Here is a 20,387-nt window from a genome sequence, read left to right on the forward strand (position 1 = left end):
TACTTAAAAAATAGATAAATTAGTCCTTATACATCAAATTAAAGACACTACAAGAAAATAGATTTTTAGCGGCGTTTTTAACGGCGCTTTAGTAGAAAACGCCACTAAAAAGTGAATAGATAGAGTATTAGCGGCGTTTACAAAAAAACGCCGCTAAAGGTCGACCTATAGCAGTGTTTTTAAAAAAGCGCCGCTAAAAGTCGACCTATGGCGGCATTTTTCTCAAACGCCGCTAAAATATTAATCCGAACGACGTCGTTTAGATTGAGCTTTAGTGGCATTAGCGGCGCTTAATCAGAAACGCCGCAAAAGATTGATCTTTAGCGGCGTTTTAAGCACCACTAAAAGATTAAGCCAAACGACGTCGTTTTACTTTGAGATTTAGTGGCATTAGCGGCGTTTTTCAAAAAGCGCCGCTAATAGTGGCATTAGCAGCGCTTTGTAAAAAACGCCGCAATAGATTGAGTATTAGCAGCGCTTTTTGATAAACGCCGCTAAAGCTCGATAACTATTTTAAGTTTTAGTGATTAATATGGGTTTAATGGTTGTGGTTTAGGATTGATGGTTTATGTTTTATGATTTAGGGTTTTGGAGATTATAGTTAAGGATTTATGGTTTAGATTAATTAGTATTTTTTAATTTATATATTAAATAATCTCTTATATAGTTGTAAAAGAGATAATTTTAATTTTAATAGATTAAAATATAACAAATTAATTGTTTATTGAAAAATGAATAAAAAAGTAATGATTGATAAGGATAGGTAACTATCTATTTTAGATAGGACCAAATTATAACAAATTAAATAAGGTCTTATTTTTATTTTGATTTCGCTTTTATTTAATTTGATCATATCTCAAACCGACTAATTTATAAATTAACAATATAAATTAACTACACCATTCACTTAGTTATGGGAAAGTTAATTTCGTTTTAGTTACTTAATTATGAAAATTACAATTTGATAACGTAAGTTACCAAGCTGTTAAAATCAATGTTATGATTTTATCTAAACCCTAACGCACTAAAACCTTAAATCACTAAACCTTTAAACCCTTAAAACTCTAAACACTAGACCCTAACCCATAAATCCTAACCCATTAACCCTGACTCTTAACCCCTAACTCTTAAACCACAAACTATAGGCCTTAAATCTCAAACCTTAAACTATAAGCCCTAAACTCTTAAATCATAAACCCTAAAATCTTAAAAATAAATTTTAATATAATATTAATGTGTATATAGATATTAATATAAAAGCAAATTAAAAACAAAACACAAACAATGAAAGAAGGGAAAAAAGTGAAATGGCAAAATGATGCATTTGGAAAATGGAATATCAATCCAACATATATTTGAAGATTACGTTTATGTTTATGAAAATTATTTTTTCGAAATTAATAATTATCTCACTTAAATTATGGTTAGCAAAAGTTGAAAAATAGTGATGTTCTTTTTTACTATTAGTGGGGTTAGTTATTAGGGACTATTAGAGTATTATGGTTTTAAGGTAATTAGGAGTATTGATAAAAATGAGAAAATATCAAATGATTTTAAGGTTTAAACAAGCAATAAGAATCTTGACGTTTATGGTTATGAATTTAGGGTGCATGGAATTAGGGGTTATGGTTTAAAATTTAAGTTCAAGGTTTAGGGTATTGGGTTTAGAATTTAGTTTATAAGGTTTAGGGTATTGGGTATTGGATTTAGGGTTTAGTCTATAGGGTTTAGGGTTTAGTCTATAGGGTTTAGGGTATTGGGTATTTGGTTTAGGGTTTAGGGTATTGGGGTTTAGTGTATTGGTTTTGGGCTTAATTATACTTATTAAAATTTGTGTTTAAATCAAAGGCATTAGCGTCTAAAACGCCGCAAAAAACATTTAAATTTAAACAAAATGGCGCCGTATTGGTTTTTCATATGGGAAATTGAATAAAAACGTAGCCATTTTAAGTGGCACGGTTAGTGGCGCTTATTAAAAAACGCCACAAAAATATGATTAAAAGAATGAAAATGGCGTCATTCTACTTGGAGGAACAGTGGAGTTAGTGGTACTAGGTCATAAACGCCACTAAAAGTATGAGAAATTGTATTGAAACATCGTTGTTTTATTTCGCGGGTAGTGGATTAAGTGGCGCTATCTTATAAACGCCACTAAAAATATGAGAAAACGAATGAAAACTACGTCATTTTATGTGGCCCGGTTTCGGAATTAGTGGCGCTACCGTATAAACGCCACTAAGAATATGAGAAACCGAATGAAAACTACGTCGTTTTATGTGGCACGGTTTAGGAATTAGTGGCGCTATCCTAGAAACGCCGCAAAAAAACTGAATTACTGGCGCTTCTTTATAAACGCCGCAAATGTCATTTTCTTGATACCCAAAACTGTGTTGTTTTGGTTTCATTCATTTTACCCCATTTCACTCCCTCGATACTTCTTGTTTTTTCCCTTAGCAAAATTTCCCCAATTCAAGCTATTCCCCCCAAATCCCTAAATTTCCCCTAAGTCTAAATCCCAACCGATCCACTGGTGAAGAAGCTGACCCTACCACTGCTTCATCGCCCTCGGCTAACCCTCTGTTGCGTCATCGTCGGTATCCACTATTGCAGTCAATCTGTCACTCCACTTTCGACACTTTCTGTTGTTTATTTTAATAGAAACCCAGGGAATGCAGATTTCTGTTGTTAATGCTTTCTGTTGTTAATGCTCAGCACTCAACCTTTCTTCCACTTGTAAATTTTATAATAGATGATATTGGTTTAGTAGTTTAATCAATTTGGGCCCTTCGCGTTTATTGTTTTGAACTAATTTCATTGTTACGTAAGCTTCTACGAGGCTTCAATAACTGCGTGTTCTGTCACAATACTTGACCAGAAGAGTAAACTGGTTCACATTGGAACAAGACATTATATCCTTCCATGTAATGTCGTATATGCATGTATCTTTATTAGATATTGTAAAAGGTTGTTAATAATTTTTGATATATAAGTTCCAAAAAAGGAGGGACCTAGCTGAATTTATTATTGTTGCATTAAGTTTCCTGCTATCTGCAACAGTGTTTTCGAATGGAAGCTCACTCAAACTATAATATAATGCAAAATCTGAACCTATAGAAAACTTCAATACCGCTTATATGAAATTTGCAGTGTCAATAACTAGCAAATAATTTGATTTTCCTTTTACAACTCGTTTTGTATTTACCTATTATCTGATGTCGGTGGTAAATAAATTTATTTATAAAAATTTGGGTGAATTGCACTCGCGGTCACTGAAATATTAATAAGTTTACACTTTGGTCTTCATTTGAGTTTTACTCCTAAAAAATCTACTTCATTTTCCTTTTGGTTTGAATCCTTGTCGCTTATCTGATTGTACATATAGTCTATCTAGCTTGATTTATTTGGATCTTTTTAACCCCACATTTTTGTTTAAACAAACCCTAATTTTTACAATTTTGTTTCCTTGGTGTTGTAGGTCATTCAAGGGCAGGCATAGAAAACCTATTTGAGTGGCTCTTTTCTAGCAGTTTGGCATCAAATTATCAGGACTTGCATTTGCTACTCTTTTCATACACTAAAGCAATACACAGAAAGCCTAGATAGCGAAAAGGTTAGTTAATCTTTTATTTTCTTTTTTTTTCATTTTTTAAATTACTATTCTTTTTTATCCTTAGATTATTTTTCAATGTCGTGCCTGTTCATTGTTTGCAGGTGTAATTTAAATTGCCATCCAATTTAATCGACTCTACCATCCAAATTACAATTTTTAAGAGGTATGTATATTTACAAAACTGTTTCTCTTGTCCCCATTGTAGCAGAAATATTATCATTATATCCATGCATATATTCTACCATGCTATTTATGGCACAGTAGGTCCATTCAACTCTTTTAAGTAGAACAGATTTATCTTATATTAAATATTGAAAATTTTATCAGCAAATTGCACACTAAAAAAATAAAGCTAGTTTTAAACTTTAAAATGATATTATTTAAAGAAAACGTTGAAATGTAAAAGGGAATGAGGCCCAAAGCCAGCTCTTCAAAGCAGTCTCAAGCAATTCTGGTAGACATTACCATGAAATGCTTACCTTTTATCAATTTATGATGTCTTTACATTTAGTTTCTTGGTATCTGTCAAATCCCTCTGTGATCTCTTTATTCATTTGTGTTGGTAAAAAATTGAATGGCTGCCACATTACATATTTTAGAATCATCATGGTTTGGGAATTTGCAGGCATACATTAGAACTTGGGCTAGAAGTCCAAACCCCATTTGTTATATCAAATAAAGGTAAAAAGTTGAACACTAATATGAGGATTACCACTTTTATTTATTTATTTATTATATTAACAACTCCTCGTTCTTGAATTTCATTTAGAAAATTGAAAGAAAAACTGCTGTTGAGATGTCTGGAAGGTTCTTAGTTCGTTGTTTAAGATATTTGGGAAACTAGTTTTTTTTTTGTTTACTATGATTGTTTTTTTTTTTTGAAGTAGTTATTGTTGATAATAATTTTGCTGCCGATCCAATGTGTGTTATTAACTTTAGAATTCCTTTGCTTTTAACATGTCTCTATATGGTCAAATATATTTTTCATAAAATCAATATATTTTTCATAAACTATTTTCCATAAATAGTTTACACAAAACAAATAGATCTTAAGTTTATATATTCTATCAATTTGATCTTGATTTAACAAATTAAATCGTAATATTTATATATTCATCAATTTAGTCATAATTTAACAAATTTAACTCATAACATTTATACGTTATGTTAACATTTTACACAAATTACATGAAAAATAAATATAATGCCAAAGTTAAATGTGTTTAATTGTTACCTTTTGGAATTAACATGAATTAAGTTTCTTTAATTTATTTAAAGATATAATAAAATATTTTTATTTGATATTTATTTTAATATAATACTTGTTCTTACCTATAATCTTTAAAAATACTCTTTATTTTTAAAAAAACACACTAAAATTAGATAGTATATATAGGAAAGACCCTTATAAAAATTAAAATAATTTAATACACTTTTGTAACTATTTATATAATTAATAATTTAATAATCTAACCGTTGGAATTTATATACATCATGCATGTTAAATTCTAAGCATCCAATTTTGAACTATTATTATTATTTTAAGCTTTAATAATAATAATAATAATAATAATAATAATTATTATTATTATTATTATTATTATTATTATTATTATTATTATTATTATTATTATTGTTTGTTGATTCGAGTATTAATTTTCATTTCATCAAAAATTTAATATTTAATTTTTTTAAAATGAGTTTGATAATTATAATAAATTTTATTTAATTCAAAATTTTAAAAATATTGATTACTTATCATTTAATGTAGAACATAGTAAATCGATTTTATTTATTAAAACATTAAAATAAATTATTCTTTTTTTGAAAATAAGATATTCAAATTATCATATGTATCTTTTATTCAAAATTATTCAAAATAATATAAAATGTTATATTAATAAAATTAAAATTAAAAATAATTAATTTTTAATTCAATATTTACTTTTATCAAATAACATAATTATATGTTTTACTCATATTTATTAATTTACTAAACTATTTTCTAATATAAACTCATCACTTATAAAATTAACAATAAAATTACTTAACCCACATAATACATAAATATATATCATAAATATATATCATATCATAACTTACATAACTTACATACCTTATATAAATGTATATCATAACGTAACTTACATAACTTACAAAGCTTACTTAACTTACATAATACATAAATATACACTTTAAAATCCCCCTGCCTGAATTAGTTTACACCTATTAGATAATTTATACTTGATATATATTATCTATTTTAGTAAACGCAATTTATTATCAACTTTAGATTTCAAGAACTACGAAATGGATAGGAGTTGGATGAAATTGTCAAGGGTAAGAAATGCCTATCGAAATGGAGTACAAACTTTTCTAAATTTTGCATTTCAAAATGCAACCCAAGAGAATATGATTCTTTGCCCGTGTAAGAAGTGTGGCAACATCAATTGGCATTTTTGTGAAGTTGTCTACGAGCATCTAATTGTTGATGGCTTTATTCGGGGGTTATAAAAAATGGATTTTCCATGAAGAGTGTACATCTAGTGGAACTTCTTCAACGATTAATCCGACTTATCCTGATACTAATTACCACCAGTATGTTAGACAAGATGACATGGAAGGTATGTTGCGGGATGCATTTAATATGCACAATCATGGTGAGCAATCGTTTCCACCTAACTTTATTGCATCCGATGATTATAATATTGGTGGAAATGTTTTTGCGAAACGGGAACAAGTGCACCTGATGAGGAGCCAAATGAAGAAGCGGCGAAGTTCTACAATTTACTAAACAAAATGAACGAAGAACTTTACGAGGGATCAAAATATTCGAAATTGTCCTTCTATATTCGTCTATTTCACTTAAAATGTTTAGGAGGGTGGACTGGAAACTCTTTTACAATGCTACTAGAGTTTCTGAGAGAGATGTTTCCGTTTGCAAAAATCCCCCAGTCTTGTCAAGATATGAAGAGACTAATAAAAGATTTGGGCCTTGGGTACGATAAAACTCATAGTTGCCCAAATGACTGCATGTTGTACTGGGGTGATCAGAAGAACCAAAGTCTTGTCATGTTTGCGGTAAGTCTCGTCGGATGAATGGGAATACAGAAGATGTGAATAGGGATGAAGGTGGGGCACATTTAAGAAAAAAGCCAGTCAAGGTTATGCGATATTTTCTCCTAATACCAAGACTTCAAAGGCTTTTCATGTCATCAAAGACGGCCGCTTCTATGAGGTGGCATAATGATCAATGAACCGATGATGGATTATTAAGGCATCCTGTTGATTCTTTAGCTTGGAAATCGTTTGACAGTAAATTTTCAAGCTTTGCAAGCGATCCTCAGAAAGTGAGGCTTGGGTTAGCAGCTGATGGCTTTAATCCTTTTAAAATCATGAGTACTTCGTACAGTACTTGGCCTGTAGTGCTTGTTCCTTACAATTTGCCTCCATGGATTTGCATGAAGCAATCTTCATTTATTTTATTAATGATTATCCCTGGAGAGAAAGGTCCCAAAAATGATATTGACATCTATTTGCAGCCACTTATTGAAGAGTTAAAACAGTTATGGTCGGGTGTTGAGACATATGATGTATTAAGAAATGAGAACTTTAATTTACGTGCAGCTTTATTGTGGACAATTAATGATTTCCCGGCTTATGCTAATTTATCGGGTTGGAGTACTAAAGAACGTTATACATGTCCTTGTTATGCTGCGCAAACTTGTTTGAAGTGGTTGTATAATGGGAAGAAGTTCTCTTACATGGGACACCGTCGGTGGTTAGATGGAACTCATAAATTTAGATTTCAGAGGACTCTATTTGACGGTACTGAAGAGTACAGAGGAGCTCCTGAGCAGACCATTGGATCTGAAATCTTGTTTATGTTAAAAGATATCAACTTTAGTTACAGGAAGATGAATCAACCACCTATCACGCAAACAAGGAGAAGATCGAGGGATGAATCTGATGATGAATCTGACAAAGAGGATGATCCTAATGAAGCAGATTTGTGGAAAAAAAGGAGTATTTTTTTTTAGTTGCCTTATTGGGAGCACAACATATTTACGCCACAATCTTGATGTCATACATATTGAGAAGAATGTCTGCGAGAACATAATTGGGACAATTTTAAATGTCAATGGAAAATCAAAAGACAATCTTCAGAGTCAACTTGATTTAGTTGAAATGAGAATTCGGCATGATCTTTATCCTCAAGTACTTCCGAATGGGAAATATCGGTTGTCGCCTTCTATTTTTTCAATGTCAAAGAAAGAGAAAGAGGTGTTTTGCATGGTGTTGAAAGATATAAAGGTCCCAGATGCGTATGCGTCAAATAAATCTCGATGTGTGAGTCTTAAAGATCGAAGATTATATTCATTAAAATCACATGATTACCACATCTTGATGCAAGATTTACTCCCAGTTGCTTTACGGTCTGCATGTCAAAAATGTGACGTCTGTATAATTGAACTATCCAATATAATGAAAGCTATTTGTGGCAAAGTTTTGGATGTTGAAGAACTTAATAAAGTACAGATCGAGTGCTTTGACTTTATGCAATTTGGAGAAGATCTTTCCACCTTCCTTCTTCACTATTATGGTGCACTTGGTAATCCATCTCCTCACGAAGCAATACTTGGGGGACCGATTTTTTATCGATGGATGTATCCTATAGAAAGGTGCTAATTTATTTGTTAAGTATTTATTCATTCGCCTCTATACATTTAGTTACAACTTTTGATAAATATTGTATATCGTGTTTAGGTTCCTAAGTAAATTGAAATCTTATTGTCGCAATAAGCGTTATCTAGAAGGATCAATTACTGAAGGCTACTTGGCAGAGGAGTGCATGACCTTCTGTTCTAGATATTTAGAAGATGTTGAAACACGATTGAATAGACCAACTAGAAATGCTGGGCTCAATGATCATAACTTGGCCGAACCTTATTTATTCCAAAGTTATGGAGAACCAATCGGGAAAGTTGAAATTGCAGAATTAGATGATATATCGTGGATAAAAGCACGTCGATATGTACTTTTTCACCATGATTTAGTTGAACCGTTACGCAAGTAAGTTCTAAAATTTCCTCACATATTCGTCGTTTAGATTTGTTTATCTTCTAACCAATTAAACTTGTTTTCAACATAGTGAGTACAAACAAATTTTGAGATCTCATGCACGTTCTCGAAGATTACAACATCGAGAGGTTAATAAGTTATTCACAGAATCTTTTCATGAATGGTTAAGCCAAACGGTATGTAACTAAAGTTAATAAGTTACATATAATCATAAAATTTAGTTAATCAAATAAGAATGTTTTTACATAATACATTTATAATTATTAAATTTACTTTCGATTCAATAGGTTTGGAGTGGGAAGGACGTCAAAGACGAAGTTAAATGGCTTTCCCAAGGTCAGAACAGAGTAATAAAAAGATATAGTGCCTTCCTCATCAATGGATACAGATTTCATACAAAGTATCGTGAGAGAATGAGGAGAACTCAAAATTGTGGAGTTGTTGTTAATTCTTCAATTACAATTTATGCTAGTGCTAGGGACAGTAATCCGATTGAGGGTAATGTGGAGTATTACAAACTTCTTACCGACATTATTGAGTTGGATTACTATGGCAGATGGAAAGTTGTCTTATTTCGATGTGATTGGGCTGATGTTAATACTGCTCGAGGAATTAAAAAAGATCAATTTGGTTTTACAATGGTGAATTTCTCTCGCTTGATTCACACTGGACAACAATTGATGGACGAGCCATATGTATTTTCCTCTCAAGTGAAACAAGTTTTTATTCGAAAGATCCAAGCGATGAGGGTTGGTATGTTGTACTCGGAACACCCTAGAGACTTGTTTGACATGGGTAATGGAAGTAGAGATGACATCATCGAAAGATCGAAACATTACCTTTTCCGAACAAAATTTAGATGAAAATATCCTAGTACTAGTACACAACATCAATGGGTTCGACATGATGTGGATGAAGATATTCTGAATAATGATGTAGTAAGATTTTACGATTTTTAATTATATGTAATATTATAATTTTAATCTTGGTCATGTTATATAATTTAACTATTTTATATGTACTATTATTGTTGTAATTTTTACTAAAATTTTAACTATTTTATGTGTATTGCGGAAAAATGCGTGGAAGAAGATTACGAGATTTAAGTATTGTCCAGAATACTCCAAATTCAAAAGAAGCAAATAGTGAACAGCAGATAGTTGTTGAATCTTCGAATGTGCCGGAGACACTTGACGAGCCTGAAGAATTTCAAAGTAATGTTAAGTTCATTTTACATGTGTTGACTTTTATTATTGATTTATTTGTCAATTTTAATATAATAAGAGTATATCATTTTTCAACTGAAAGTGGTGGGACGCAGAGTTCGAAGACGTACGCTGCTTAGAGATTTATACGACTTAGATCTTGTCGAGCATGTCAAAGTAAGTAGAAATACTCATGGTCAGCCTGTTGGATCTGAAGCTCGACTTTTAGCAAGCTATTTGGGCATTTTAGCACGAAATGCCAATATGTTGCCCATCAACTACGAATCATGGCATCACATGCCTGATAGCAACAAAAATCAGGCTCTCGCTAATATTAAGGTAACAAAATGTGAATGTAATTTATAATACTTTGGTTTAAGTTTCATTTATATTTACATTCTAAACTTGTGTTTTTTTAGGAGAGATTTGCTTTGGAGGTCTCCAATGATTATATCAAGAAGGCATTGGGTAAAAAATGGAGAGACAATAAAAGCACTTTAAAAAAAAATATTTTAAGAATGACATAAGCCTCGAGGAAAAATTGAGAAATGTCTCGCCGGGAATGTTGAGGTACCAATGGGAAGATGCAGTTAGATTCTGGAATTCAAAGAAAGAAGAGGTATTACGTATTTCCAAACTCTTATATATAGTGTTTACTATATACGTAATAATAATTTCATTATGTAGGACCGTGAGCGAGTTAGAACAAGCAGTAGGCAAAAACAAAAATTCACGCACACAGCAAGGTCGAGAAGTTTTGCTTCTGTAGCTGAGGCCGAGGTATTATGAATTTATTAATTTTTTCAAATATTAATAACTTTCTACTATTAAATAATATTTTTACTACTATATTGTAGGAATTCAAATCTGGACAAAAAGTTAGACGCCTTCACCTTTTTGAGATTACGCATAGGAAGAAAGATGGATCTCCTATGACATCCGAAGCTGGAGAAATTATGGTATATTTACTTAATAATATTTGATTTATTCTAAATATTTATAATGTTTAATTATAATTGTTTAATTCAATTCATCATTTGTAATTTTAAATAATGTTAAGTTATGTTGCATTCCTTTTTATTATATATTTCGTTTCTAACTCTTTAATTGATTTTTTAGGAGAAACTAAAGGAGAAGAAGGCGGAATATGAAGTGATTGCTTCGACTGATAGTTCTGTTAATCTTGAGAACATTGATAATAGAATTATCACTGAAGTTGTGGGTCTTGAAAGGTACAGTCGGGTTTGATTTCAAGGATCTGGTGTTACCCTGACCCAATATTTTGGATCCGGATCCCAGCGATACATGCCTTCCGAAAGTCAAGCTCAAGCTGAAGTTCAGAGGTTAAGAGACCAGATAGCTCAGATGCAAGCAAACACGGTTGAGCAAATTGCCGAGGTTCAACGAAAATATGAAGAACTCCAGCAACAACTTAGAGCGAAGGCAGTAGCGAGGAAGGCAGAGGCGAAGACGATGGCGTGAGCGAGCAGCAAAAACGATGACCTCCGATTCTGACTTGAAAGAGATGATGCAGATGTTTCAACAGTCGCAAAAGCCGCCATCTTAGACATTAGTTTTCTCGTTGTAAGAATGTTTTTAACTTTGTCACGTTTAACATTATTGTAAGAATATTTTAAATCATACTTTATTTATTAATTACATCATATATTTTTCGTTAAATTTGAAGTATCATTTAGAATTAATGTTTTTAGTTGTATTTTTTTATGCTAAATTTGTTGTTTTTGGCTGCATTTTATGCTATATTTGTTGTATTTGGTTGGATTTTAATGTAGGAAGGCTGGATATTGGTGAAAAAAATACATTGCAAATCTGCCAAAATTAGCGACGTTTGTGGGAAAAACGCCGCTAAAAGCCATGACTTTTAGCGGCGCATTTTTTTCAAACGCCACTAAAAGTCATGGCTTTTAGCGGCATTTTTTTTAAATAAACGCCACCAATTTTTGCGGCGTTACCTATAGCGGCGTTTTTTGCGGCGTTTTCAAAAGCGCCGCTAAAAGTCTATTTTCTTGTATTGAGAGCAAATTGATATTTTTATTAAAAAATTCATTCATTTCTAATGTTGAAAAATGGTTCCTACACATCAGCATGAGGTACACATGACACGTGACATGTCACTGTCTAGTTATTCTATTAATCATGCTAATTTTTAACAGTGTAAATGGATAAATTTTATAACATAAACGACAAATTTTCTCTTTTATGTGATATATATAGACTAATTTGTCTATTTTTTAGCACAAATACAAAATACAATCTAACTTTCAGTAAAGATCATGATACTTTCATCTATTTTTGCAATAATCGATCTTGATACCCGTATGTGAATATGAATCAAAACATTTAATAATATTCACCTTGGAAAAAGAGGAGGAGGTGATAACCCATCTTCCGAGACATGGAAAAACAAATCATGAGTCATGGACAAAGCATATACAACATCCACCATCCTAGGCCTCCTCCTTGAGTCTTTATGCACACATGCGATGGCAATCCCCATTACATTCATCACACTCTCCATCCAACGCCCCTCTCCTTCTAAACCTCCATCCATAAACTCCTTCACTTTCTTCACCTTTCTATCCTCACTCCCATCCAAAACCCTATTAACACTTCCCTAAAGCAGCTTCCCTCCTTCACCAATGGCTTCCCTGCCAGACACTAGCTTAAGCAAAACAACTCCAAAAGAGAAAACATCCATCTTCGTCAACACCACCCCGTCTGCAACATATTCGGGCGCAATGTAACCTTGGGTGCCAACGATGTGCATGGTTATTGTATTGCAGCCGGATTTGGCCAGTCCGAAATTTGCAATTTTGGCCCTCATGTTGGAATCCAACAGAATGCTGCCGCTTTTGATGTCTTTGTGTACAACTTTTGGCCTTGCATGTTCATGGATGTATTGCAGGCCGTTTGCCACATCAATGGCAATCCTTAACCTTGTTTTCCAATTTAGTTTTCCATTGTTGTTTTGATGAAGCCAAGAGTAAAGGCAGCCATTTTCGATGAACTCGTATACCAGATAGCAAGTTGTATGTTCAGGGTCTATGCAAAACCCCTCCAACTTCACCAGATTTCCATGGTTTACCTTCAAAATCAAAATCATGGTTCAGTCCATTAATCAAATCATGCTTACTTTAGGAATAAAAGAAAAGGTTATAGGCAATCTTGGAGAGGATAAAAGTATTATAGAAGATCCTATATTAGGAATCAAATTGCATCTTGTTATCTTTATTTAAAAAAGGTAAATTAGTTCTGTTAAATAAAAGAGTAAATTAGTCTTATTAAAATACAAAGCATTTTTACTATTAAAATTAATCTCTGTACATCTAAGGTTATTCTGTCCGTCATGTTAGTTTTAATATTAAAATGGATTAAATTTTTAATACAAAAAATTAATTTACTCTTTAATTTAACTTAAAGAAATTAATTTACTTATTTTTCTAATAATAAAAAAATACAATTTAACCCTCTCTCAATCATACTTTTACTTCTTAGAACTATTATGAGTTCAATTATTTAGTTATGGAAATCCGATGATCTAAGAGTATTACCCCACAATATCGGTAATGATACCAGCCAAAAAAACAAGCAGGAAATAGGTGGGACATTCAAAGATGTAAATATTATACCATACCATAAAATAGGATTTGTCATCGTCTCCATGGCATTTGACTTCATATATTTTTATGCTTCTTTCCTACTACATTATCATCTAATGAATAGACAGACCACTTAAACTAACCACTATTTTATTGGTAATATAAATTCAAACGTTTGTTATTATCATTTGTTAGTGAAGTCCTTCCATTGATGTCCTTATTTTCAATTATGTTCATTTTATTAGGATTCCTTTCACTTAAGTCCTTGCAGAAGTCTTAACAGATTAGTCCTAAACAAAGAAGAGGAAAAAAATGTTATTCAGAACGAATCAAATGATACCTTCTGTAAGATCTTAAGCTCTTCACATGCATTCCACTTCATCTTCTTTATGGCATAGATACCTCCATTAATGGAACCTTTATAAACAGATCCTTGAATCAAACAACTCTCATCAAAGCAATCAGTGGCTTCTCTAAGTTCTTCAATGTTGAACACCCTGTACTTATCCAAGCAATCTGATACATCCGCCATCAAATTTACTTCATTTCCCTTCATTAGCATCCCTGGCCTATTAAACTGTATCTTCTGATTATCCTCAGGCCTTTCCATGTCTCTTTTCTTGGAAAAGACATCCCTATAAAGCAACACAACAAAGAAAAAATTAAAAATAATCCCACAAATTCCCAACCCAATTGCCAATCCTACTATGGCCCTTTTCTTCTCAGCATTTCCAGGAGAGGCTGCTGAAGGTGCCTTAGGCTGAGGTAACACAAGCAGTTTATTAACTGGAATGAAAATGGTATCAAAAGGGTATATTTTATTTCCATTCATGTTGTTTATATCATGAGTTCGAACTCCGAATCTTGAGGCGACTAATGATAAGTTGTCATAAGGCTGAAACACATAAGAAACAAGGTAATTCACTCCAGTTTTAGCCTGAGTTTCATTAGGACACTTGCAGAAGATCGGAAAGACAATTTCGTCCCCTATTTTGAGTCGGGTAGGAACGGAACTCGGATTGAAAACTTCGACAGATTGGTAAGTGGTAAGGTTTTGAAAGTTCCTAGTTGACACGAGATAGAAAGTATCGCCTCCTTTGATTGTGTAAGTGAGGTTGGCAGCTGAAAGGCTACCAAAAGTAGCGGTAACGGAGTTACAAGAACATGTTATGGGAACAAAGAGGGACTGGTAAGGGATGAGAGGAGACGAAGGGGAGGAAATATTGCTTGGTTGTGATATCATTAGACGACTAACATGGAAAAGATCGCCAATGGAAGCCAGGTCAAGGAAGTTTTAGGAGAGGTGGCTCTGTAGAAAACGTAGGTTTGGCATGGATAAGTGGTCTGGTTAGGTGTGCAAGTGTAGCCTGTGGTGCTTGGTTGGGCTTGGGAACCATGGAAGAGAAACAAGAGATGGAACCAAGAGAAAAACACTTGCTGGTGGGGTTTGATTCTCATTTCTTTTTTTCTCTGGTTCTTGCTCTGGTTTCGAGCCTTTGACCCTCATCTGGTTTGTTTATAAACTATATAAGTGAAACTGAAAAATTCTTTCTTTGACAATCAAGCTGCCATGGAAATAATATTATTAGAATTAAAGAATTTATAGTTTATGCATCAACCAATGACATTGCTATAGATATTGTTTCTGCAAAATTTTAACTGGTGAGTGATTAACTTTGACCAGGCCATTCGTAACCTTGTATGATTGTTAAGATTAAAAGCTATATTTGAATGCAAAGGAAGCTTTCAAATATTTAGGGATAAAAACTATATATTTTAAAAGGAACTAGTTAAAATGATGTGGTATTTCTTTGTTACTTGGAATATCGGTGTTTATTTTCCAAATATTAAAATAAAAATGAGCATACTTATGTCCCATGTCACCTCCGAGTCCGAGTAACATAGGTACTACCTTCAAGGTCCTATTTCCAGAGCATTATTAGCAGAATGTGAAGAAAATTTCAGTCCATAAGAAAAGCAGAAATTTTAGCCGAGAATGAGGTATAAACAGTAGAATTTGCATATAATCTTATTCTCGGTACTCAATGGAATAGAGCCTTTATATCTTCAAAAACAAATGATGGAAACTGATATAGTAGGCATTCAAATTAATCTTGTAAAGCAATCATCATAAAAGCACTCCCAAAGCTCTTACACCTATGATGAAGTTTTAGCAGCCTACATAAGGCGACAGTTTCGATTTAGTATCTACTGCAATCGAACGTGATAGCATCGGACCGAAAAATACATCTGCAATCACAATATAGATGGCTTACTGATTAAGAGATCCTCTTAACACAAACATAGAAATCAATAAAAACTCTCTTCTCAAAAACAAGGGAAAAAGAAACTATACCTTCCAGTCCATGCTCACATGACAGTAGCTAATAATTACAGTTCTCTTTTTCTTCTCGAAAGAAATTTATCTCTTTGTTATATCATCTTTCTTGATAGTGAAATCCCAGAGATCTCCATATTTCTCATTAAAATCCCAAATGCTCATGGTATTGTAGTCGTTTATTAACTTATCACGAGCTCCCCTTTCCATGTTATATATCTGTGGCTCAAAGTGGTGAGGCTTATCTGGTTTATCCATCTCAATTATACAAAATATAGCCGTAAACACTCCAGCTCCTATGAACAAGTACTCCCCCTACAACATTAAATTCATCTTGTTAATCTTATCTGTTTTTCTTTTCAAAATATAGAAAGATAAATGAAGATATGAAATGAATTACTGGAACATTGAAAAACATTCCGGCAGCAACTGCAGGGAGGAAGAGCCATGAAATAAAGCCTTGGAATCCTGTTGGAGGTTCAATAGCTTCAATGTCATCAGCAATGGCTCCCCAAAATGTTCCTGAAGTAAAAAAGCTTCAACAGTTATACGTTATTTCACCATTGGTTAAACAAAAACATCAAATTTAACTCTTTCATGTACCTTTCTCCTCTCCTTCAAAGTAAGTATGGTGCCCATCATATTCTCCATACTTAAAATCTTCCTATAATTCAACAAAACATAAGCATTGAAATGAACCAGCATATTCATATAACAAAAATGTATACTCTTGTACTCATATACATACAGAAGACAGACTGGGATATGAATACTTTTAAGTAAAGCAATTAGATTAGAAGTAGAAACGAAAAGAACTGACAGAGCTGACGCTGTTGGTGGCCCATCTGTCAAGAGGGTCTTCATTGAGATCAGGTTCAATCTCAGACAACCCTGCAGCATTCAATCTTGTGAAGTTGATTCTTCCATCCCCATGGTTTCTAACCAGCTTGAACTTAACAAGACCAACCTCTCTTTGGTTCTTCATTACATTAACTCTGGTTTCAACCTTCTTACACCTGATTTTAGGCACTGAACTTACTGAGACAACTGAGAGTGCTGCCTGAACTGCCATTTTCTTTTCTTTTTTTTTTGTTTCTTTGTTTATCTTCCTTGTGAGCATGTAACGCCCCCCCGGAGGGCGGCCTTCTTAACGAAGTGAGGTTTCTTCGCAACTGCTAGGTGTATGAATGACCAATTAGATTGAACCACGTTGCACGTAGGGGACCTACTTGTTGAGGTACGTGGTGCATTTTGGTTGGGGGTTCTCCCATAGTTCCTGTGAGACTTGGGTTGGTTTAATCAGGCGTTAAATGAAGGATGAAGAATGCTTTGTTCCTTATCCACTTTTTAGGACGAGGAAAATATAAAGGCGGAAACTAAGCAGTGGAACTCCGCACACGGGCCAATTCGGCCTGTCAAGGCTGGTGGATAAAGGCCTACCATAGCTAAGAATACTTGGTATAAAATGTTCTGTTTTTCTAACTTGAGGCGTCCGATTAACCTGAAAATGTAAAATGAATTAGGTACAAGTAGTCGTCTTTTTTTAATTTTAAAATTTAGTAAATTAATCTCTTTCAAAATTTAAAGCAATTTAATCTCTTTTAATTTAAAAATAAGTAACTAAGGATAATTAATCATAGCGTTAATGTCTTCTAACAATTTTACATAATTTTAATTGGTATAACAACAAACTTAGCCTTTAATGTTTACTTATTTTATCATTTTGACCTTAATTCTAAAAATAAAAAAAATCAACATGTGTAGCTTCAACATTTATACAATTTTATGGAATAAATTTATGAAATTAGAACTAAATTGACAGAATATATAAATTTTGAGGGCTAAAATTATTATTATACCAATCAAAATCATGTAAAATTGATGAAACTTTAACATATTGCTCACTTTTGAATTGATAAAAATTAAATTACTCTGATTATTTTGAAAAGGATTAATTTACTCAATTTAATTTTTTACTAATGAAATACATTTTGTTGTTATGCTGGTAAATCTGCTTAATGGGTATCTTTTCTTCATTCTCTTTGTTGCTGCTAAATAATGTTTGTTGGTGGCAGCCACTATCTGGATGTAATTTCGGTTTTTGTCAATTAATTATCAGTTTCTTCCATTTTTTTTTTCTTGTTTCTTTGATTAATGGAATATAGTTTGGAGCTTTTGGGATGGACAATCAATGGAATTATCTTGAAAAAGATTGATTCCAGAAATTTTGGTATTGTGGGTCTGGAGACCTCTGCAATTGATTCAAATTTATTGAAAAGAATACCAACAAAAAAATGCCAAAAACATTTGGATTTGATTTTAAGTACCGGATATGTGTTGGTATTTAATATGATGTTAAAGTTTTTATGCATAAATAGAGAATTTTAAAAGATTATATCTTCACATTCGTGTTCGGGTAGGCATCATGCATTAAAGAAAAAAAATTAAGAGTCCAAGACCAAGCAACATAGAAAAATGCAACTGTCTAACCATTTTTTTTGAAAAACAGGAATCGACTTAGATTTTGAAAATGAAAACGAATAGAGGGGTCACCAGCAATCCTTTTTGGTGAGGTGTGATCAGGTCACCTTAAATTAATCATTTTAATAAAAGTTAAGATTTACTAAAACGATAATTTTTTGGTCTACGAATAACAGAAAATGAGTTTGGGAGTTGGTTAAGCACGAGGAAGGATTAGCACCCTCGGTACGCCCAAAAATTGATACCTAGTTGATTAATTAGTGTCTTAGTGTCGAAGATTAAAAAAACTTGAAAGACTTTGAAATACGATCCCTCTTTGTAAAAAGCTTAAATGTTAAAGACCTTCTCGTCTCAAAATATGAAATGTCACATCCAATAAGTTAGGACACGACATCTTGAATTTTCGAGAGCGAGCTTGCCTTTTATATAAAATTTTCGTATTTTAATTTATTAAAAGGGTATTTGATTATTTAGAGTAAACGAGAGAAATCAAAACCTAGTAAGTTAGGGCACGTTTTCTCGAATTCTCAAACACTGAATATCGCCTTTATTTTAAAACAAATTCTTATTTCTAGGTGACAAAATGTCATACCCAGTAAGTTAGGGCACAACACTTCGTATCTCCGAGAATAAGCATTTTTCAAAACTCGTATAGCGATATAAAAGAGTATTACGTTATTTAGGTTAAATGAGAAAAATCGAAGCCCAGTAAGTTAGGGCACGATTGTCTCGAATTACCAAATACGGAATATCACTTTTATGAAAGAATTATTTTAAGGCATCGAATAAAAAAACTTAATGTGATTTATAAGATTATGTCGTTACTTAGATTAAACAAAAAAAATCGAAACCCAGTAAGTTAGGGCACAATGTTCTCGAATTGTGTAAATACGAAACTTGTTTTATTTTAGAAAACACAATTATATGTGTCGAGTAAAGGACCAACGTAATCATAATCACATGGTGAAATGAGAAACAAATCGCAGGATTAACATGCATAATAATAATAACAGAGGTGGTGATATAAATAATAATAATGACGAATAATGTAAATTTGCAGATATATTGAGACACATATCAATAAACGAATAAACATAATGCCTAAAGCGTAATAATAATGAAAATATGAATGAATAAGAAACGTAAATAACTAAGTAATGAGAAAATAAATAAAATAATAATAATAATAATGCAATGATAGTAAGAAAAAAAAAGTGATAACAATAATATGTCAAATAATAATAATAATAATAAATATAGTAATGATAATAGTAAGAATATACAATATATAGTATTAGAGGTAAATACATAATACATACATATTAGAAATAATCATAATATTAAAACAACTATTAATAACTATATAAATAGATATATAGTAGTACTATATACATGGTATAGTTAAAAAAACATAAACATAAGATAATATGAGAAATAAAAATATATAAATGATATAGTATTAAGGTATATGCATAACAATAAAAATACAATATTAAAAGATATATACACGTAATATAAAAATGTATCTCAGATCAAAAATATATACATAATAAAATGCCATATTTGAAATATTTACATAGTATATACATGCTAAAAATAATAATAATGTTTAAAAAGTTTAATATTAATGATATTACATAGATACATACATATATATTAAAATGAATACATGATAATACTAAAAGTATGTACACAATATATATAATATATTAAATATATATATATATATAATATCTATAAAAATATATACATGGTATAATGTTAATATGTATATGCATAATATGGAGTATGATATAGTATTTAAATGTGTATATATAAAATATATATTAGGAATAATAACAAAAAAACAACTATATGAATATATATAAAATATATGTAAGTATTAATTAAAACTCAAAATGTCTAAATAATAGTAAAATATGCTGATAATAATAATACGAAAGTAGTAGATAGAATAATAAATAATATTTAAAATAAAAATGGTAAAAAAATATAGAAACCACATTAAATCTAAAAGGGACTAAATTGAAACAAATATGAAGTTTTGGGGC

At 31.8% G+C, this 20,387-nt stretch overlaps 1 protein-coding gene and 1 pseudogene across 1 annotated transcript; both read right to left on the bottom strand.

Moving 5' to 3' along the window:
- Positions 1 to 11,946: 11,946 nt before the first annotated feature.
- On the bottom strand, positions 11,947 to 14,995 carry LOC108464842 (serine/threonine receptor-like kinase NFP; annotated as a pseudogene).
- Positions 14,996 to 15,501: 506 nt separating this feature from the next.
- LOC108464843 (photosynthetic NDH subunit of subcomplex B 5, chloroplastic) lies at positions 15,502 to 17,211 on the bottom strand. Its single transcript, XM_017765119.2, has 5 exons — positions 16,676 to 17,211; positions 16,459 to 16,519; positions 16,256 to 16,377; positions 15,874 to 16,170; positions 15,502 to 15,767 (listed from the first exon to the last, which is right to left on the bottom strand). The coding sequence occupies exons 1-4, from the start codon at positions 16,973 to 16,975 to the stop codon at positions 15,940 to 15,942; spliced, it is 714 nt and encodes a 237-aa protein (XP_017620608.2). The 5' UTR covers positions 16,976 to 17,211; the 3' UTR covers positions 15,502 to 15,767; positions 15,874 to 15,939.
- Between the last annotated feature and the right edge of the window lie 3,176 nt (positions 17,212 to 20,387).

This window comes from Gossypium arboreum, chromosome 10 (genome assembly GCF_025698485.1).
Source record: "Gossypium arboreum isolate Shixiya-1 chromosome 10, ASM2569848v2, whole genome shotgun sequence".
NCBI lineage: Eukaryota > Viridiplantae > Streptophyta > Magnoliopsida > Malvales > Malvaceae > Gossypium > Gossypium arboreum.

What these genes read in the sequence shown, in the direction of transcription:
- LOC108464843 (XM_017765119.2), bottom strand. Translation starts at nt 16,975, where the DNA reads ATGCTCACAAGGAAGATAAACAAAGAAACAAAAAAAAAAGAAAAGAAA. An exon ending in CTTTGAAGGAGAGGAGAAAG is followed by an intron (nt 16,378 to 16,458) that starts GTACATGAAAGA and finishes TTTTTACTTCAG; the next exon opens with GAACATTTTGGGGAGCCATT. An exon ending in GAATGTTTTTCAATGTTCCA is followed by an intron (nt 16,171 to 16,255) that starts GTAATTCATTTC and finishes TTAATGTTGTAG; the next exon opens with GGGGAGTACTTGTTCATAGG.